Below are 16759 nucleotides of genomic sequence, written 5' to 3' on the forward strand. Positions count from 1 at the left end.
GTGTCCAGAGCTATGAGTTATTCATCTGCTGTCTGTTCTGTGCAAGGGAAACACTGGCTTGTGCATGGCATGTGCAAGTATTAAAAGATGGCAACAGGCAGCAGCCATACACCTGAACTGCTTTTCAGCCTTGTGGTATGCCAAACGTCTTGAAGTCTGTGTTGGCACAGTTATTTCCTGCTTTGCCACAGCTGTAGTTTGCACCAGGTTTGCTGAAGTCCACTGCGCTCCAAATGCATTCCAGAGCTCTTGCATTACTAGTTCCAATAAACTGAATCTCTCTTGACTTTGAGCAGAAATTCCACCCTAGGAATCATCCTGACAACAGTTGTCTCATCTGGTCTTTTATAGGAATTGTTTGAGTTTGATAAAGCAGCCTCTTCTCCATCTTGGTGAAAACTTGTGTCAAACACATTTTGAGTGTCACAACAGTATATAAACAAAGAAATTAAGGACAGATAAACACAAAGGGTGAGCTCTCACTTTGATTCAAAACTCAGAGTTTTTGAGATACACTAATGAAAATCAAGTAGAGAAATCTGTCGGTGTTACAAGTATTTAGCTGTGTCTCTGTGAGTACAACTCTTCTGTTTCTGTGGGGCTGTGCACAGGTACTAGAAGTTGTGGATGGAATTTTTGTTTGTGTAAGGAGATATACCTCCAGTAATTTCAACATGAGATGGGGACTCTGATTCTCCACTTCTTAATATTTTCCATTAATGCTGTCATAAATATAGGAATAAATGTTTAGTCCCACTTTACTGATAAAGAGATCAATACAATATATTTAACTGATTTGAATGTAAAAATGAGATATTAATGATTTCCAAGACCACATTTAAGCCTCAGTAGAAATGCTCTTTTAATTATCAGAAAGTAAAAGAAACCAAAGAGACTATAATTGGTGAAAGAAGGATTGTAATTTGAAGACGATGTTGAGACTTTGAAGACATGTCTCATGCAATATATAAAGCAATTCTTTTAGGGTCAGTGTAAGATAATGACTTTTTTTTCATTTTGCAAGCCAAATAATGTCCTGTTTCTGTGGGTTCTTGCATCAGTTTATAAAATTATTAGACAAAAATTGCAAATTATTCCATAAAATGGATTTCATACTAACTTTAATTTTTACCGTGATTTTGACTGCCCTAAGTAGAAAAGAGGTTTTTTTTTATCTTGTGCCAGTAAAATACTATATTCAAGATTATGGTTGTACTTTAGCTGTCTGGATCTTGAAGGACATACTTGGGTTTGGTAGAATTGATTTCCAAGTTGTGTTCTGCTTTTTGGGCCTCTTTAATGAAATTTTCAGAGCCAAAAGAAATGTGGATTATATATAGAGCCAGAAGAAAATATGAATTATTCAGTTTGGAATCACTGTCAAAATTACAAAAAAAGACCTCTGGAGATCATGTAGTCCAACCCTGTGCTCAATGCCAGGTCAACTGGAGCAGGCTTTGTAGTGCTTGGTGTTGAATATCTCCAAGGATGGAGACCCCACAGCCTCTCTGGGTAGCAGTTCCAGTGTTCTACAACCCTTGAAATAGAAAAAAAATGGCTTCTCTTATTCCTAAATTAATTCCATTTCAGTTTGTGCCTGTTGCCTCTTGTTCTGCCAGTGGGCGTTACTGAGAGGACTTCGGCTCCATCTCCCTTACATCCCCCATCAGTTATCTATACACATTGATGAGATCCCCTGAGCCTTCTCTTCTCCAGTCCCAGCTCTTTCAGGTGCTTCAGTCTCTTCATCACCTCTGTGGCCCTTGGCTCATTCCAGTATGTTCATGTCTCTCGTTCTGGGGAGCCCAGAGCTAGACACAGCACCCAGATGTGTCTCACCAGTGCTGAGTGGAGGGGAAGGATCACCTCCCTTGACCTGCTGGCAACACTAAGCCTGATGCAGCCTGGGGTGCTGTTGGCCTTGTTTATGGCACAGGCACGTTGCTGGCTCATGGTCAACTAGTCCATGAGGACCCTAATCTGCTTCTCTGCCAAGGTGCTTTCTAGCTGGTCAGCCCCAGCCTGATCCTTGAAAATTAGCCAGCTCTCCTGGACTCTCTTTCTCTCCAGGACTGTCTCTCATAGAATTCTTACAAGCAGGTCCTTGAACAGGCTAAACTCTACTTTCCTGGTGTATCTTTCTTTCTGATATCCTGCCATTTGCCTTGTTCCTTCCTCTCAGGATCCTGAACTTCGCCATCTTATGTTCACTGCAGGCCTTCACATTCCCAAACGGTTCTTCGTTGTTTGTATGTATCAGGTCCAGCAAAGCATCTCCCTCATGGGTTCCTCGACCACCTCTGTGAAGAAGTTGTCATCAGCGTACCCCAGAGACCTCCTGGATTGTCTGTGTCCTGCTGTGTTGTCCCTTCAGCAGGTGTGGGGGTGGCTAAAGTGCCAGGGCCTTCAAACCTGGGGCTTCTTGTGTTTGCCTGAAGGAGGCCTCATCTACTCCTTCCTTTTCAAGGGCTATCTGTATCAGACACATCACAGAGTCACCCGCATTGGTCTGCCTACTAGTCCTGACCCACATGATGAGCTGGCTCATCATCTGGCCCCGGGCAGAGCTCCAGGCGATCCTACTGCTCTCTCACACAACATGCAACTGCCCCTCATCACCCTCTCAGCCTGTCCTTCCCAAAGAGCCTGCACCCATCATTTGCAGCCCTCTGGTCATGCAGGCCATCCCACCATGCCTCTGGGATTCCAAGGAGATGGCAGCCCTGCTGCTGAATGCAGACCTCTGTTTCTCCTGCCCATTCCCTGTGCTGCATGTGCTGGTGTTTCAGTCATCGCTTTTTACTAACTTCCTACCCCACCCCAGTGGGTTGCTGCACTTCTGGAAATGCATGAAGTTAGCATTGTGTTGAGAAGTTTATTCTGCAGTTTAAGAGAGAAGCAATGTATATATGGGAAAGAGAAATTAAAATATGTGCACATTAAAAATTAGTAAGGAATAATAAGAGTCTTTTAAAAAGCTGTGACAAATTAAAAGATAATCTTAGCAAAATTCTGAAAAAAAAACCAGTGCAGATGCCAAGAGTGTAGGATAAGCCGTAGAAATAAGAATGGGTTACAGTAACCATATGAAAGACTAGTGGAGTGTTTTAGCGTGCTTCACAATGAAATCCTTTATGTAGCAGAGGAAGAAATGGCCAGAACCTGGCCTGAGCTTGGATTTGTGGAGTAAGAGGACAGCATCAGATGAGCCTCTGTCATAGGCTGGAGTGGCAGCTGTGAGCACACTCCTGTGAATCTGTGACCATGAAAATACTTAATGCTGGTGAATGGCAAGTTTTTGCCATCACAGCGGAAAGGCGTAGAGCCACCTCCCCCTATAGAGTAGCGACGACAAGAGACATCACCAGTTCTGATAGATCATTGTGACTACAGAAGTGGGATGATGAGACAGTTTTGGGAGAACTGATTACATGATCAACACTCCTTTTAGTATGTATAATGGTGAGGGACAATGATGTGGTAAAAGGCAGGAATTTCATTTCCATTGTGTCCAGCTGGCGGTGCTGAATTAAGTAAAAGCTTCTGGAGATGTAAAATTACAAGGCAGGCTTGTGAGCTGATGGCATTCAAAATCCAAATTGGCTTTTGAATGCTGCAGAGAGGGCTCAGTAGGGCACATTTTAAAAAAGGTTATCTTATAATAGATGTTAGGAAAAATATTTTCCTATGAGCAAACATTGAAGCAGTTTGTCCAGAGAGGTGTGGCATCTCCATGTCTAGAAATTTTCAAAACTCGACTGCACAAAACTCTGAGCAACCAGATCTAAGTTGACCCTGCTGTGAGCAGGGTGTGGAAATCAATGAGCACCTAGAGACCCCTTCCAACCTCAAGTATTCTCTGATGCTCAGTGTCTGGCACTGGGACATAAATGTTATGTTTTGAATCCTCCTCTCCTGTAGTCCGCTGATAGTATTACAACCATCTAAGGGTTGTTTTGACTTGCTTCCATCAGCCGTCTTCTTGGGGGATTTTTAAAATTAAATCCATTTCCTTGAGGACAGTTCAGAGGTGGCTCTCTGAATCCCTCATCCACTCGGGATGGCTTTCAGGACATTTTGGATCCTCACAATGCCCTAAGGCAGTGCTAGCAGGGCATGGGGTCTGTTTTAAGGGGTCCTCTAGTGTTCTGGAGAGGAAAAAATAGTTTTGTAATTTTTTTGGAGAAAAATATTTTTTTTTCCAATTTTGGAAAGTGATGCTTGCCAGTAGTACATAGTATCACAGTGTACAGTTAGGATAGGTTTTGTAAATGCTTCAGTGAAAGGGGTAGCCCTAGGCATTAATGTTTACTTTAGCTGAGATTAATATCTGATAAAGGAAATTTCCAAGATAAAACATTTGTGAATGTTGATAAATCTGTAGTAATGTGGTAGAAGGGCCATATATATCCCTAAAGTGAAAAATATATAAATATAAGGACTCTCTAGATTATAAAATAATCCCTTTCTTCATACACCAATCATCTACTACATGTGTAAGGGAAGTCTTCCTTTGGTAAGTGTAGAAAAAGGATTGTTTCTCTCTGCATATCAGGTCAGACACTGTTTCAGCTTTCATACAGGGGCGTTTGCAGGGATTCTTTGCTCATCTTTGAACTAGATAAATAGCAGCTGCTTCCTCATCTTTATGCAAGGGTAAGCGATATTTCGGTGATAGCTGGTTTTGTTTAGATGTAGTTATTGTTATGATTTTTCCTCTTAGATCCTCTAGAAGGTGCGCTGAAATGTATAAATTAAAATATTTTTGAAATACAGTATTTTAAAGAGTGGTGTTATTTCTGAAACGTTACAGCTCAGGAAATAGGAAATAAAAGATTCGAGGGAACTTAAATATGGAAATGCTAAGCCTTGAAATCCAACATTTAATAAGAAAATGGTAGTCATTTAAATACTTGGTTATCTTTTGAATGGTCATATAGTTTCTATGTCTCATTACCTTTACTACAATTCCCTTATCAGTAATAACTTATTTTCAGACTAATTTTCTCCTTCACTGTCCTGTATACCATAAATGACATCAGCCCATGCTATTTAACTGCTCAGTGGTTTTGAGACTCACTTCAAACGGGGAGGTTTGGTTGCAATACTTTCCGAGAACATTTTCTTTTCAATCACTTTTACAAAGTAGAGATTCAGCTTTAAAGAGTTTACTGTATATTGTGACACAGAGGCTTTTTGAAGGTTAATCAGCTTTTTAGCAATAATAGGGTTGGATTCTTGTGTGACTAAGTGAGTCACTTCTGTTTCATGTACAGATCTATCATTTAATCAGAAGCCTGGAAGTTAAGACTTACTACACTGCATACTAAGTTGAAAAGACAGTTTTTGTTTTAATCATTTTTTCTTTCTGAACTTCACTGTATCTTTTAGACTGTAAATTAGTTGAGACAGCTAGACTGATTATTTGAGAATCATTCCTAATGTGCGTGAAATCTAATAAAAGGAGCTGTACAGTGAAGTCATATTATTTGGACACCAAAGCTAAAAACTAATTTGCAGAAATATTCTTATATATACAAAATAAAATCCTCTAAATGTGGTAATGTTCCTGATTTACATTTAGGGCATGATTTAATCCAATTGCAGTTTAACTGGAGGCAGTTAGTGTTTTCTTAAAGGCAAGAGCTGAAAGTCACAAATCTTTTTTCACATATCTGTAGCCCAAGACAAATATTTGGGAAATGATCAGGGTAGACTTCAACAAAGAGTTTTTACTAAGTAAACATTTTTTACAACTGAGTATCTCTGATATAGCTCCATGCTTGAATTTAGCTGTTGAAATTAAGGGAATCACACATAATAGAGTAGACCTGTGTTTAAACATAACCGGACAAAGAATTTTTTTCTGGTCGTAATGAACTGCACGTTCTTAAATACAGGACAGTTTATATTCAAATATCACAGTATCACAGAACGGCAGGGGTTGGAAGAGGCCTCTGGAGATCATTTTGTCCAACCCCCCTGCTTGAGCAGGGGCACCTAGAGCAGGGGGCACAGGAACACATCCAGGAGGGTTTTCAATGCCTCCAGGGAAGGAGACTCCACAACCCCCCTGGGCAGCCTGTTCCACTGCTCTGGCACCTGCACAGGAAAGGAGTTTTTTCTCATGTTTAGGTGGAACTTCCTGCGTTCCAGCTTGTGTCCATTGCCCCTTGTCCTGCCATTGGGCAACACTGAAAAGAGCCTAGTCCCATCATCCTGACACCCACCCTTTAGATATTTATAGGTATTGATGAAATCCCCCCTCAGTCTTCTCTTCTCCAGGCTGAACAAACCCAAGTCTCTCAGCTTTTCCTCAGAAGGGAGATGCTCCAGCCCCCTGGTCATCTTGGTAGCTCTCCACTGGGCTTGCTCAAGCAGTTCTGCATCCTTCTTAAAATGAGGGGGCCCAGAACTGGACACAGGACTCCAAATGTGGTCTCACCAGGGCAGAGTAGAGGGGGAGGATAACCTCTCTTGACCTGCTGGCCACACTCCTTTTAATGAATCCCAGGATATTGTTGGCCTTCTTGGCCACAAGGGCACATTGCTGGCTCAGGGTCAATTTTCTGTCCACCAGCACTCACAGGTCCTTCTCAATAGAGCCGCTTTCCAGTAGTTCAGCCCCCAGCCTGTACTGGTGCATGGGGTTGTTCCTTCCCAGGTGCAGGACCTTGCACTTGCTCTTGTTGAATTTCATGATGTTCCCCTCGGCCCAGCTCTCCAGCCTGTCCAGGTCTTGCTGGATGGCAGCACAGCCTTCTGGTGTATCAGCCACTCTTCCCAGCTTGGTATCATCAGCAAACTTGCTGAGGTTACACTCTATCCCATCACTGAGGTCATTGATGAATATGTTGAACAGCGCTGGACCCAGCACAGACCCCTGGGGAACACCGCTAGTGACAGGCCTCCATCCAGACTCTGCCCCTTGATCACGACCCTCTGTGTTCTGTTGTTGAGCCAGTTCTCTGTCCACCTCACTGTCCACTCATCCAACCCACACTTCCTTAGCTTGCCTGTGAGGAGGCTATGGGAGACAGTGTCGAATGCCTTACTGAGGTCAAGATAGACAGCAGCCACTGCTCTCCCTTCATCGACCCAGCCAGTCACGCCATCACAGAAGGCTATCAGGTTGGTCACGCATGATCTTCCCTTGGTGAATCCATGTTGACTATTTCTGATAACCTTGTCCTCTACATGCCTGGAGATGACCTCCAGGATGAGCTGCTCCATCACCTTTCTGGGGATGGAGGTGAGGCTAACTGGCTTATAGTTTCCTGAGTCCTCCTTCTTGCGCTTTTTGAAGATTGGAGTGACATTGGCTACCCTCCAGTCCTTGGGCACCTCTCCTGTCCTCCACGACCTTTCAACGATGATGGAGAGTGGCTCAGCAAGAGCATCCACCAGTTCCCTCAGCACTTGTGGGTGCGTCCCTTCGGGGCCCATATATGTCTAATCTTGCATGGAAGCCCAATTCTAATCCCATGCCATATAGTGCTATGTTGCTGATGGGAAGTCTGTCAGTTTTGTCTTCCCCAGATGCTGAAACGCTAAGCTTGAAATAGTGGTAGGATTGATACAAGACACAGTGTGCCTGCAAGAACTGTTTAAATGGTTATCTTTATTATGCAGTGCTTGAGAATTTTCCTTCAAGTCTCTATCCTGCTGGAAGTGCTGGGTTGGATTCCAGAAAGAAAGATGGTGTGTGATACATTTGCTGCAGTCTGTGCGCTGCTACAGCACATAGGATTACAAGTTCTGATTGTTTAGATTTCAGAATGGCATTTGATGGAAGAGCCAAGGGACTGATTTACAGAATCTTATGGCATGATACAAATAAATAACTATTGTAAATATTTTAAAACTTGAGGAATGTTGGTTTGTATATGGGAATGTGTCTCTGCCTGGACATGAAGTATCAAGTAGGAAGAGTAGATAACTCTGATTTGTCATTTGTATGGGTGAAGGGAGAAAGGTTTGAGGTGGAGTAGGGAAGGGAATGGGTCAGGGCAAAAAACTAATTACACACCAAAATTTTATTCCGTTAAGATGACAGAACGTTTTCCTAAAAATGAGAAAGAGAATACAGTCTGCAGACTAAGAATTACATTAGAAGAGGGAGGTGACTGTGGACACTAGTGGCAGCTTTGCTTTTTGGTTAGTCAATAGCAAAGCATATTGCTTCGTGTTGCCATTTTCCAGAAAATATTTGCAAGCACTGCTGCAGATGATGCTGATATATCCTAAAACTGCCATGCCAGATTAAGTACTCTTAATTTACAAATCTGTGTATATGAAGACTTTGTTTAATCATAGTTCTGAAGGCAGGTTAAGTATGATTGGGCTTCAATTTAGTCCTGCCAGCTGTTTTACTTGCCCACTAGTTAGGTACATGATATGCTGTCTTTCTCTTTTCCTTTGTTCTCATGCTGTTAACACAGTGAAATGAAGAAAATCTTTAGATCCTTATAAACTGAAGCCATCTGGCAGTTCAAAGTTTTCACGCTATCCAAATGGGTAGATTACTCAAACTGCACCCACTATGCTTAGGAGCACAGGCCTGAATTTGGTGCTGGGTTCCTCTGTCTGAGAAGGTGGGATTAAGAGTTTTTCAGTCATGGTTTATTTAGCATCAGAAATTTTGTTTGGGACTGGGGAAGACAGGAAACTGTGAGGTGAGGGAGTGTTTGTGTGAGTAAAAAGAGTAATGAGTATGGGGAAGGAGAGAATTTGTAGGTAGTTTTTTGATTGGATTGAGTAGGGGATCCTAATTCTTATCTGACTTCTGTTTTCCTCTAATTTTGGTCCAAACACAAATTAACTGTATGTGGTGTTCATACATATAAGTGTTGTACAAATATCCCACGCACTGGGAGGGGATTCATGCAGAAAAAAGGCCTTATTGTGGTACCGAGAGCTTACGATGGACATATTTAGAAGCAAACGGGAGAAAAAAGAACCACAAAAATTTGAATAGAAATGCTTTTCATGTGTTTCCAGCTAGTTGGGAACTAGGCTGAAATACCGTAGACCTGTGTTGCCTGAGCAAACGACTAACTTGTGGCAGTATTTAGCTGAAAATGTGGGTGAACAGTTGAAAAGAACTCAAGTTACAGTCTAGAGCACTTCACTGTTTCAACTTGAAGTTTTGGTGTAGAGGCACTTGGGGTTTGAATGTGTCTTGGCTAAAGATGCTTGGTCTCCTTCTGATAACCTATTTAGTTCTTGGTCATCCCATTTTCTGTGTATGTACTCCTTGTTTAAGTTTTCTGTCCTCTCCATGCAAGTTAAGGTGCTCCTTGTCTTCCCTGTCTGCTGGAGGAGGATGTCAGGAAAACTGCTTTTCAGTGATTTGAATAAGCTTTTCTATGAGAAAGTGTTGATAGCTAGATTCCATCAATACAGGTCCTACTTTGTGGACCCTAACCTTCATCCATGAAGTCATCTTCATCCATGACAGGCAAAGATGAATGATGACTTCATTACTCTTCTGTTACCATCTGCCTCAGTGACATGAAATAACTTTGCATGCTGGTTTTCACAACTTGATACAAATGTTACTCTAGATTGAATTCTGTGGTTGAAAATGTTACTTACGGTTCTTTCCTAATGTTTATTATTTATGATCTCTAAGGTTGCCTTTGCCTTGCACCTCTACAGGAGCAAGTGAGATTGTGGAGACTCACTAAAAGTGGAATAGGCTTTTTTTAAAATTCCCTCTAACCAAGCAGAAGGTAGCTCACCTACATTTTATGAAGTTACTGTGTGACAAATGCAATAGGCACATGTGACTATGTATGGAATGGGAGATTATTTTTTTAGTGGCAAAAAACATCCTGCTTAGAAGCAAAACTCCTTGGTGCATGCAAATGTATGTGAATGGGTGGTTCCTCTCCCTAATCTTTTTTATTTTAAAATATAAAAACCATATACATATATATTTATATCAATATATAAAATATAATATAAATTTCATATTGCTTGATTGAAATGCTGGGTATGACTTAAAGGCATCCAATAGAGGTCATAATGGTGATGCAGAAGGAAATAGAATAACTCACCTTCTATTTGAAATGTTTCCTGCAGTTTCACTTTTGTTGTATTGTCTCAGGACTGTGTCTAGAGTAGCATTTCTTAGCTGTGTCACTGCAGGAAAGCCAAGTCTTAAGTTGTCATGTTGCATGCAAGCTGTCTTATCCTAAATGTATTTTTGGTCAATGTGGCAAATGTGTATTGCTGTATTTATACTGTCCTATACAGTTGCCTGTGGTTTCTCTGTACATTTAAAAGAAAGACTTATACATACTTATATTGCTTTGCAATGTTTACATTCTGTTGACATGGCTGACATTTCTGTGGGGAAGTTTTGTGCAAATGTAAGTGATTAGTCTATGTGTAGATTTGGAGCTGATAACAGATTTGAAAGCAGTGTGGAAAATGCAATAATCATACGTCCTTGATAGCTTTAACTGCCTTTGTTATTGGCCCACCTGTACAGAGAATTATAATACTATTATTTTAAAATATTATTTTAAATAATACAGTGGTTTAGAGCTAATTTCAGAAATAATTCTGTTTATTGCCCAGACACATTATATCTACTTAAAGACCAACATAAACATAGCGTTCGTGTTATTTTATGACCGTGTCTTATTTTAAGAATGTCTATGGCTAGCTATCAGCAGGATCACTGAAACTTTCATTTTAGCAGCTGCTACAAAAGCCTGAGAGCTTAAAAAAATAACTGTTCTGAAAAAAGTTTCACATAGAAGTACATCGGTTGTATTTATGTAATTGCTCTTGGCATCAGCTTAAGTAAATATAAGTAAAAGTTCATCCATATAATTAACTGACTTTCTCAATCCACTTGAACTTTGATCTGTTTTGGTGTAATGTTCTAGAGTTGGTAAAGATGCTTTATGATTGGAGTCTGTAACCCCAAATGGGATTACAACCACCTTCATCTGATTTGGAATTTCCTGCTGTTGCAATATGTGTTTTTTTACAGAAATGAGGAATAATTCCCTCTCAGACACTCGTGTTGAGATTGCTGCCAGGGAACAGCATTAGTGAGGTATTCTTTCACTGCTAAAGACAAGGCATTGCTTCTATTGTAAACTTGGTTCTCTCTCAATGAGGTTACAGACTTGTTCTAAATACTTCACTTCAGCTTGAAGCTCTGTTTCCCAGGAAGGTGAATAGTTACCTTCTTAAAACCAATTTTTGCTTTAAGAACAAACAAACCGCATGGTGATTTTGAAGCTGTGGAATAGATATCCTTTATACTGCAGAGAGTGGTGCTTTCACACAGAGCTTTTTCTGTTTGTTTTTTTTTTTTATTATTATTATTTGCTAATTCCTTACTGAGTGGACAGTAGTGAGTCTGCATCAGTTGGCTGCAAAGTGTGGTGGTGTTTGAGCTCTGTCTGCCATAGGCAGGTTGCAGTGGGGCTGCACATGCATGAATGAACTCAAAGCAGAGTTCATTCATGCTTTGCCCTCGCTACCTGCAAGTGTGTGCACGCATGCTTAGTCCTCCCTTATAAGTAAACAAAAAGAACAAGGACTACTGCTGTAAGCCCTTCTTTTCTGCTCTCGTTTTAGAAAGGTTTCTACCTCCAAAGCTGGCATGGCTTTTCTTAGATTATCTGGTTTCAAGCTATGTTGTTATTGTAGCAGAAGTTTGCAGCAGATTAAGTACTTCTACTGCAGGGCAGCATCCCCCGAAAACGTGCTGTTTGAGTCTTTCACGCTGGGCCTGGAAGGATCATGACAATAAAATGCAGGAAAACCTCCTGAGTAAATCTGAGACTTTTACAGAGGGGCCTGCTGTCCAAATTTAATCGCTTTTGAAGGAGGGGAGGCTTTGGAATAAAGGCTGCAGCATGTCTGTCTACTAACCAAGAAAATCAGTCTGCGCTGGAAAACAAGCACGTGTTGAGTTAAGGCTGGATAAGCAGAAAAGAGAGTTGGAACGTCTGAGAAGGAAAGAGTAAGCTGCTCTTCAGATTTTGATCACAAATTTTTCCAGCTTCTAAGGCATGACACTTCTGTTTTTTATAATACATGCATTTATAAACACTTGATAGTGTATTTTCTAAATATAAAGGGGTTTCGTGCATTCTGGTTGGACATATGGCAATACAATGGATATGACTAGTAATTTATCACGGCCCTTGTTTAATAGAGGGGCCTTTTAGTTGTGTTACTTGAGTTTGTATTTGGTTGGATGAAAAAACATGGTTGGTTGATGAATACTTGATGCTTTTTGTCTTACCATGATCTGTTTGCCCATTATTTTTAATAACCAGTGAAAACATACTAAGATTTCTCTCATGTGAAAGGAAAAATAGAGACCTTCGTGCTTGGGTGCCAAGGAGTTCCTTGCAATGTTAGCTGCACACTTGAGAGCATAGGCTCTCGCCCTCCAGCAATGATAACAGGAAAAACTCATTATGTTCTCATTTTCAGTGCTAGAGTGATGAATGAAAGCTGAGATGATATGCCAGGACATCCTCATCCCTTAGGAAGAAGAAGGTGGCAGGAGGAATGAGTATTTTTCACCTTTTTGTAGGTCTCACAACTCTAAGACCTGTTTGACATCGGCAGACCAGAGAGTGCGAAGCATTCCTTCACGTTTGGCCAGTTCTGGGCAGGACACAGGTGGGTGCTCCAGGGTCTCCTTCAGTTTTTCCTCAGTGCTGAGCTGTCATGGGTTGGATGCTTCCACCCTATCCCAAGGGCACTCTTTACTGGTACCAGTTCTTCAAAGATTCCTGGGGCACTGCAGCGGCTCCCTGCTCTTTTTTTTTGTTGTCCTATTGCATCATTTTACCACACTGCCCACTCAGCTCAGAGCTCTTGTCCCTTCTTGACCTCTCCATTGCAATCAGATCCATCAGCCCTTCAGCGTCAGGTCCAGTCAGGGAACTGTGTCGCTTCTGGTATTGGTCTGATGCTGCTTGTTAACATTTGAAGAGTTCAGATCTGAAAGTGGGTGTTCCTAGAGATATGTATACTACTACACTCTACTGTAGCGACAAAACTTTCCTCACAAAAAACCCATCTGGGACTTGCTACCATGTCGGTTTTAATTTCAAATATCCTATGACTAATGGAACTATAAAATACCTTGTCATTGTTGTAGCACATAGAGGATCCAGTAATAAACTACAGGTCCTCTGTGAGAAGTACCATAGATATATTAAAAAAAACCAACCTCTGTCTGGGAACACTTCAGTCTAAGTTCATATTTCTTCCTTATGCACCCAAAAATAGGGTTAATCAAATATCATGCCTAAAGGCTTAAACAGCTGGAATATGAAAGAAATTTTCGCCATTCTGCAACGTAGTAGTCCTATATCTCTGGAAAGTATGCACTTTGTTAATGTACAAGACAAAGCTTTTCATTTAAACATTTCTCACAGCATATCTAGTTGGATTTAGGCAGTGGTTTGAAGCAGTAGGATGGATTTGGTCACCCCAGATTTATATTCAGTGACTAGAGGGCAATGTTTTAATTTTATTGGAAATGTTTCCTTCCTCCTGTTCTAAACTAAAAGGCCAAATTTATGACAAAATCATTAAAATACTTAAATGCTGAACTGACTTTTCTGATTCAGTGTTTTCATGTAGACATGTTTCCTCATAATTGCTTTTCCAGATTGTATTGGTCAGTGGACATCTGGACAGCTGGGATGTTGGGCAGGGAGCTATGGATGACGGTGGAGGAGCATTTATATCATGGGAGGCATTATCACTCATTAAGGATCTGGGTAAATATTTAATTTTAATGTATTTTTAATGCATTACATTTACAAGACATTTTGTATGTTGTCTAAACTGGATTTTCTATTTTATCCATTCCTCTGAGCACAAATATTCATACTTAGTATAAATATTTTGTAAGTTTGTCTATTAAACTCCTCCTTTCATCGCAGGGGTCATCCAAAAGCAACACATCAATCAATGATCTAGAACGTGCTTTGAGCCTGCATGGTCACCATCATCATAGAATGAAAGTTCAGTGTAGGATGTAATGTCTAGGTACCTTAGAAAGAAGTCACTCCTTTTCATTTTGTCTTAATGAGTTCCTCCCTTTTAATGAAGATGAAGCTTCATGAAGTCACAGATAGACTTCTGATATTGTTCTCTGCCTTTTAAGCAAACATTGTCATTCAACACATTCCTAAATCTTTCAGTGTCCTACATGTTGCATTTACAGTGGCTACTCAATTTAATTCCCAGCCCCTTACCTTGCTCTTGATAACTTCTCAAGGCAATTTCATTTAAGTCTCTCTCAAGAGCATGTAATCAGGACTGGATCCAGGCAATGATCCCATCTCTGTTTTTTTCCCTGTCATCTACATGTAAAGATATTCAGCAAAAAATTATTATAAACTTCATAGAAGTTTGTATTTCCATTTCGTATATTTTGGTGATTTTGTTTTTCCCTTGAATGTTCTTCCTAAATAAATTTGCATCCTGCTTGGACTTGTTCCACCAAATACTTATAGATAGATCTGTACCATCAAACTGGTGCATTCTCAGCTTTGCACTTGAGGGCTGATTTCCTGATTATGCTACTTTTATGTTGCTGTGTGCTTGGGCTCTGCTTTGGACTGTGATGGCTGATTTCCTTGGCAAAGGTAATCCAGGACAGAGGAACCACACACTTGAGTCTCATCACTACAAGGACACATTTCTGTCGAATTTGTCTTAACCATGGTGACCTGTCAGATATTGTGAGATGATATATCTCGTCAAGCAACATTTGACACTGAAACCTTACACACTGTAGTATCCTGATGCAATAGGTTTGTGGGATGCAGAGCAACATTCTGTTTCCAGGGATAGCTTCTTTGAATCATTTTTGGTAATCAGCAGGGTGACAAGGTGACCGGGTTCTGGAATTTGTCTGTAGACCAGCTGGACTCTTCTGAAGGTGATATTCCAGCACACAGGCTTGTGTCAGCTCTGGACTTGCTGGTCTCCCTCCTCCAGAATTGCTGCTCAGCAGAAGTATGAATTGAACTAACCCCCCATGCTGTCAGTGCTAAATGTAGATAAAGGAGAGAAAGAGGAAAAGGCAGCTTCTAGCCTGGATATGTCTGCTCCAGTAGTGCTAGGATAAAGTACCAGTGTGGACTTGCTCAGCCTACTGCCTCCTGGTTTTCATAGCTTCCCTGTGTGGGATCTGAAGGGGCAACTTCTTCTACACATGGGCTTTGTCTGACTTGCGGGTAGTAGTGGGCTGCAGGCAGCATTGTAGAAGTTGTTGTAGAAGGGCATGGTCTACATATGCCTACATAGGGTGTGGATGGTGGGAGAGACGGTCCACAACGTAAGATGAGATAGGACCAGTGTACGTACAAGAGGGAGCTGTGGTTGCACAGTCATCTGCCTGTGTTCTTCCAGCACCCAGCCTCTCAAAATTTTGTCTGGTGTCCTGCTGTTCCCAGTCTGCTATGGCCTAGTCTGATTTCTGGTCTCCAAACTTCAAATTCCAGTCTTACTGCTTAATCTGTAGTTTTTTGCTGGTTTTACTTCCATATGGGCTTTTGTCACTACACCCCTCAAAACTAGTTCAAAACAGGCTTCTTAGATTTCAAGTTGATACCCAAGGATGCTTTTCCCCCTTCATCAGATGGAATCTATTTTCCCTCATTATTCCCTTTTTCCAGAACTGAAACCTGTGGTCAAGAGAAATGCACCACGTATTCATTAAAAACTAAAATCAGCTGCTGCTCTTGCTCTTAGCTCTGGCAGAGTTTAAATAATAAACTAGCTTTCCCTGCTTCCGATCAGAAGGATCTGTGCACTTGAACAATCTCACTGTTTCTTGAAGAGCTATTTGTAGACAGGCTCTGTTATGTGACTAGCCATCCTCATACTGCAGTGGTGAACATCAGACAATCCTGTGAATTCCTTTTCCTTTATTCTGCATTATTTGAACCTCTTATCTCCCATTTTCCCAGCCTCAGAATGATTGGAGTATCAGTCTGTGACCAAAAACAAAATGCATGTTTTAATTTTTGATCCTTTGGAAGAAAACTGAAGAGCCAACTCCTTCTTTTAGTGTTTTTTAATCTTTCTTCTATGACTCTTGGAAAATTGTCTATACTCCCTCTACCTTCAGGAAAAAAAAAAAAAATGCTTCTGTGTTTGCTGACTCTATTCCATTTAGAATAAACTGTTTTGTGTCTCTTAAGGGCATGTTCATGGTGGCATTGTATAATTCTTATTCACTGGGTTTCCCTTCACGCATGACTGAAATGCATCACCCTCTGCTTGTTCAAATACTTAATTTCCTCTGGTAGTAGCCTGTGTGTTTGCTGTACGACCTGTGGCGAAGCGCTGTTTTCTCAGCTGAGAAGTGCCGGAGCCTTTGCTGATGCCCTCTGTTCTGGCCAGCTGTTGTGTTCAGCTCTTCTTGTTAGATCAGTGTTCTGCAGGAACGTAAGGCTGGGAGAGGACTTCTGGGTCATCATATCTAACCTGTAGATAAGCATGGGCAATAGGGCCTTTCATAAACTGCCTTCCATAGCAGATTGGTTAATGCAGATTTTATATCCTGTGATGCACATAAAATCTGACAAAAAGGACATGTATGAGAAATGAGTAAATGAGTTTGATTTAAAATCGATTCCATAGAATCTGTTTTGATTAAGCATTATATTTTGAGCCTGGTGGGGACTTGGTTTAATATTCTTCTGGATCCTGATAGATTTAATCTCAGACTAGTCCACCAAATACATTT

The 16759-nt window shown here is 40.9% G+C and overlaps 1 protein-coding gene across 1 annotated transcript in view; it reads left to right on the forward strand.

The window, feature by feature from the left end:
- The window catches only part of CPQ (carboxypeptidase Q), a 169893-nt gene that overhangs the window by 95195 nt on the left and 57939 nt on the right, over nucleotides 1-16759 (forward strand). Inside the window, exon 6 of the mRNA XM_075085462.1 lies at nucleotides 13664-13775. Coding sequence (XP_074941563.1) covers nucleotides 13664-13775 — 112 coding nt within the window. The remainder of the gene's footprint in view (nucleotides 1-13663; nucleotides 13776-16759) is intronic.

Source organism: Phalacrocorax aristotelis, chromosome 2, assembly GCF_949628215.1.
Source record: "Phalacrocorax aristotelis chromosome 2, bGulAri2.1, whole genome shotgun sequence".
In the NCBI taxonomy this organism is placed as follows: Eukaryota; Metazoa; Chordata; class Aves; order Suliformes; family Phalacrocoracidae; genus Phalacrocorax; species Phalacrocorax aristotelis.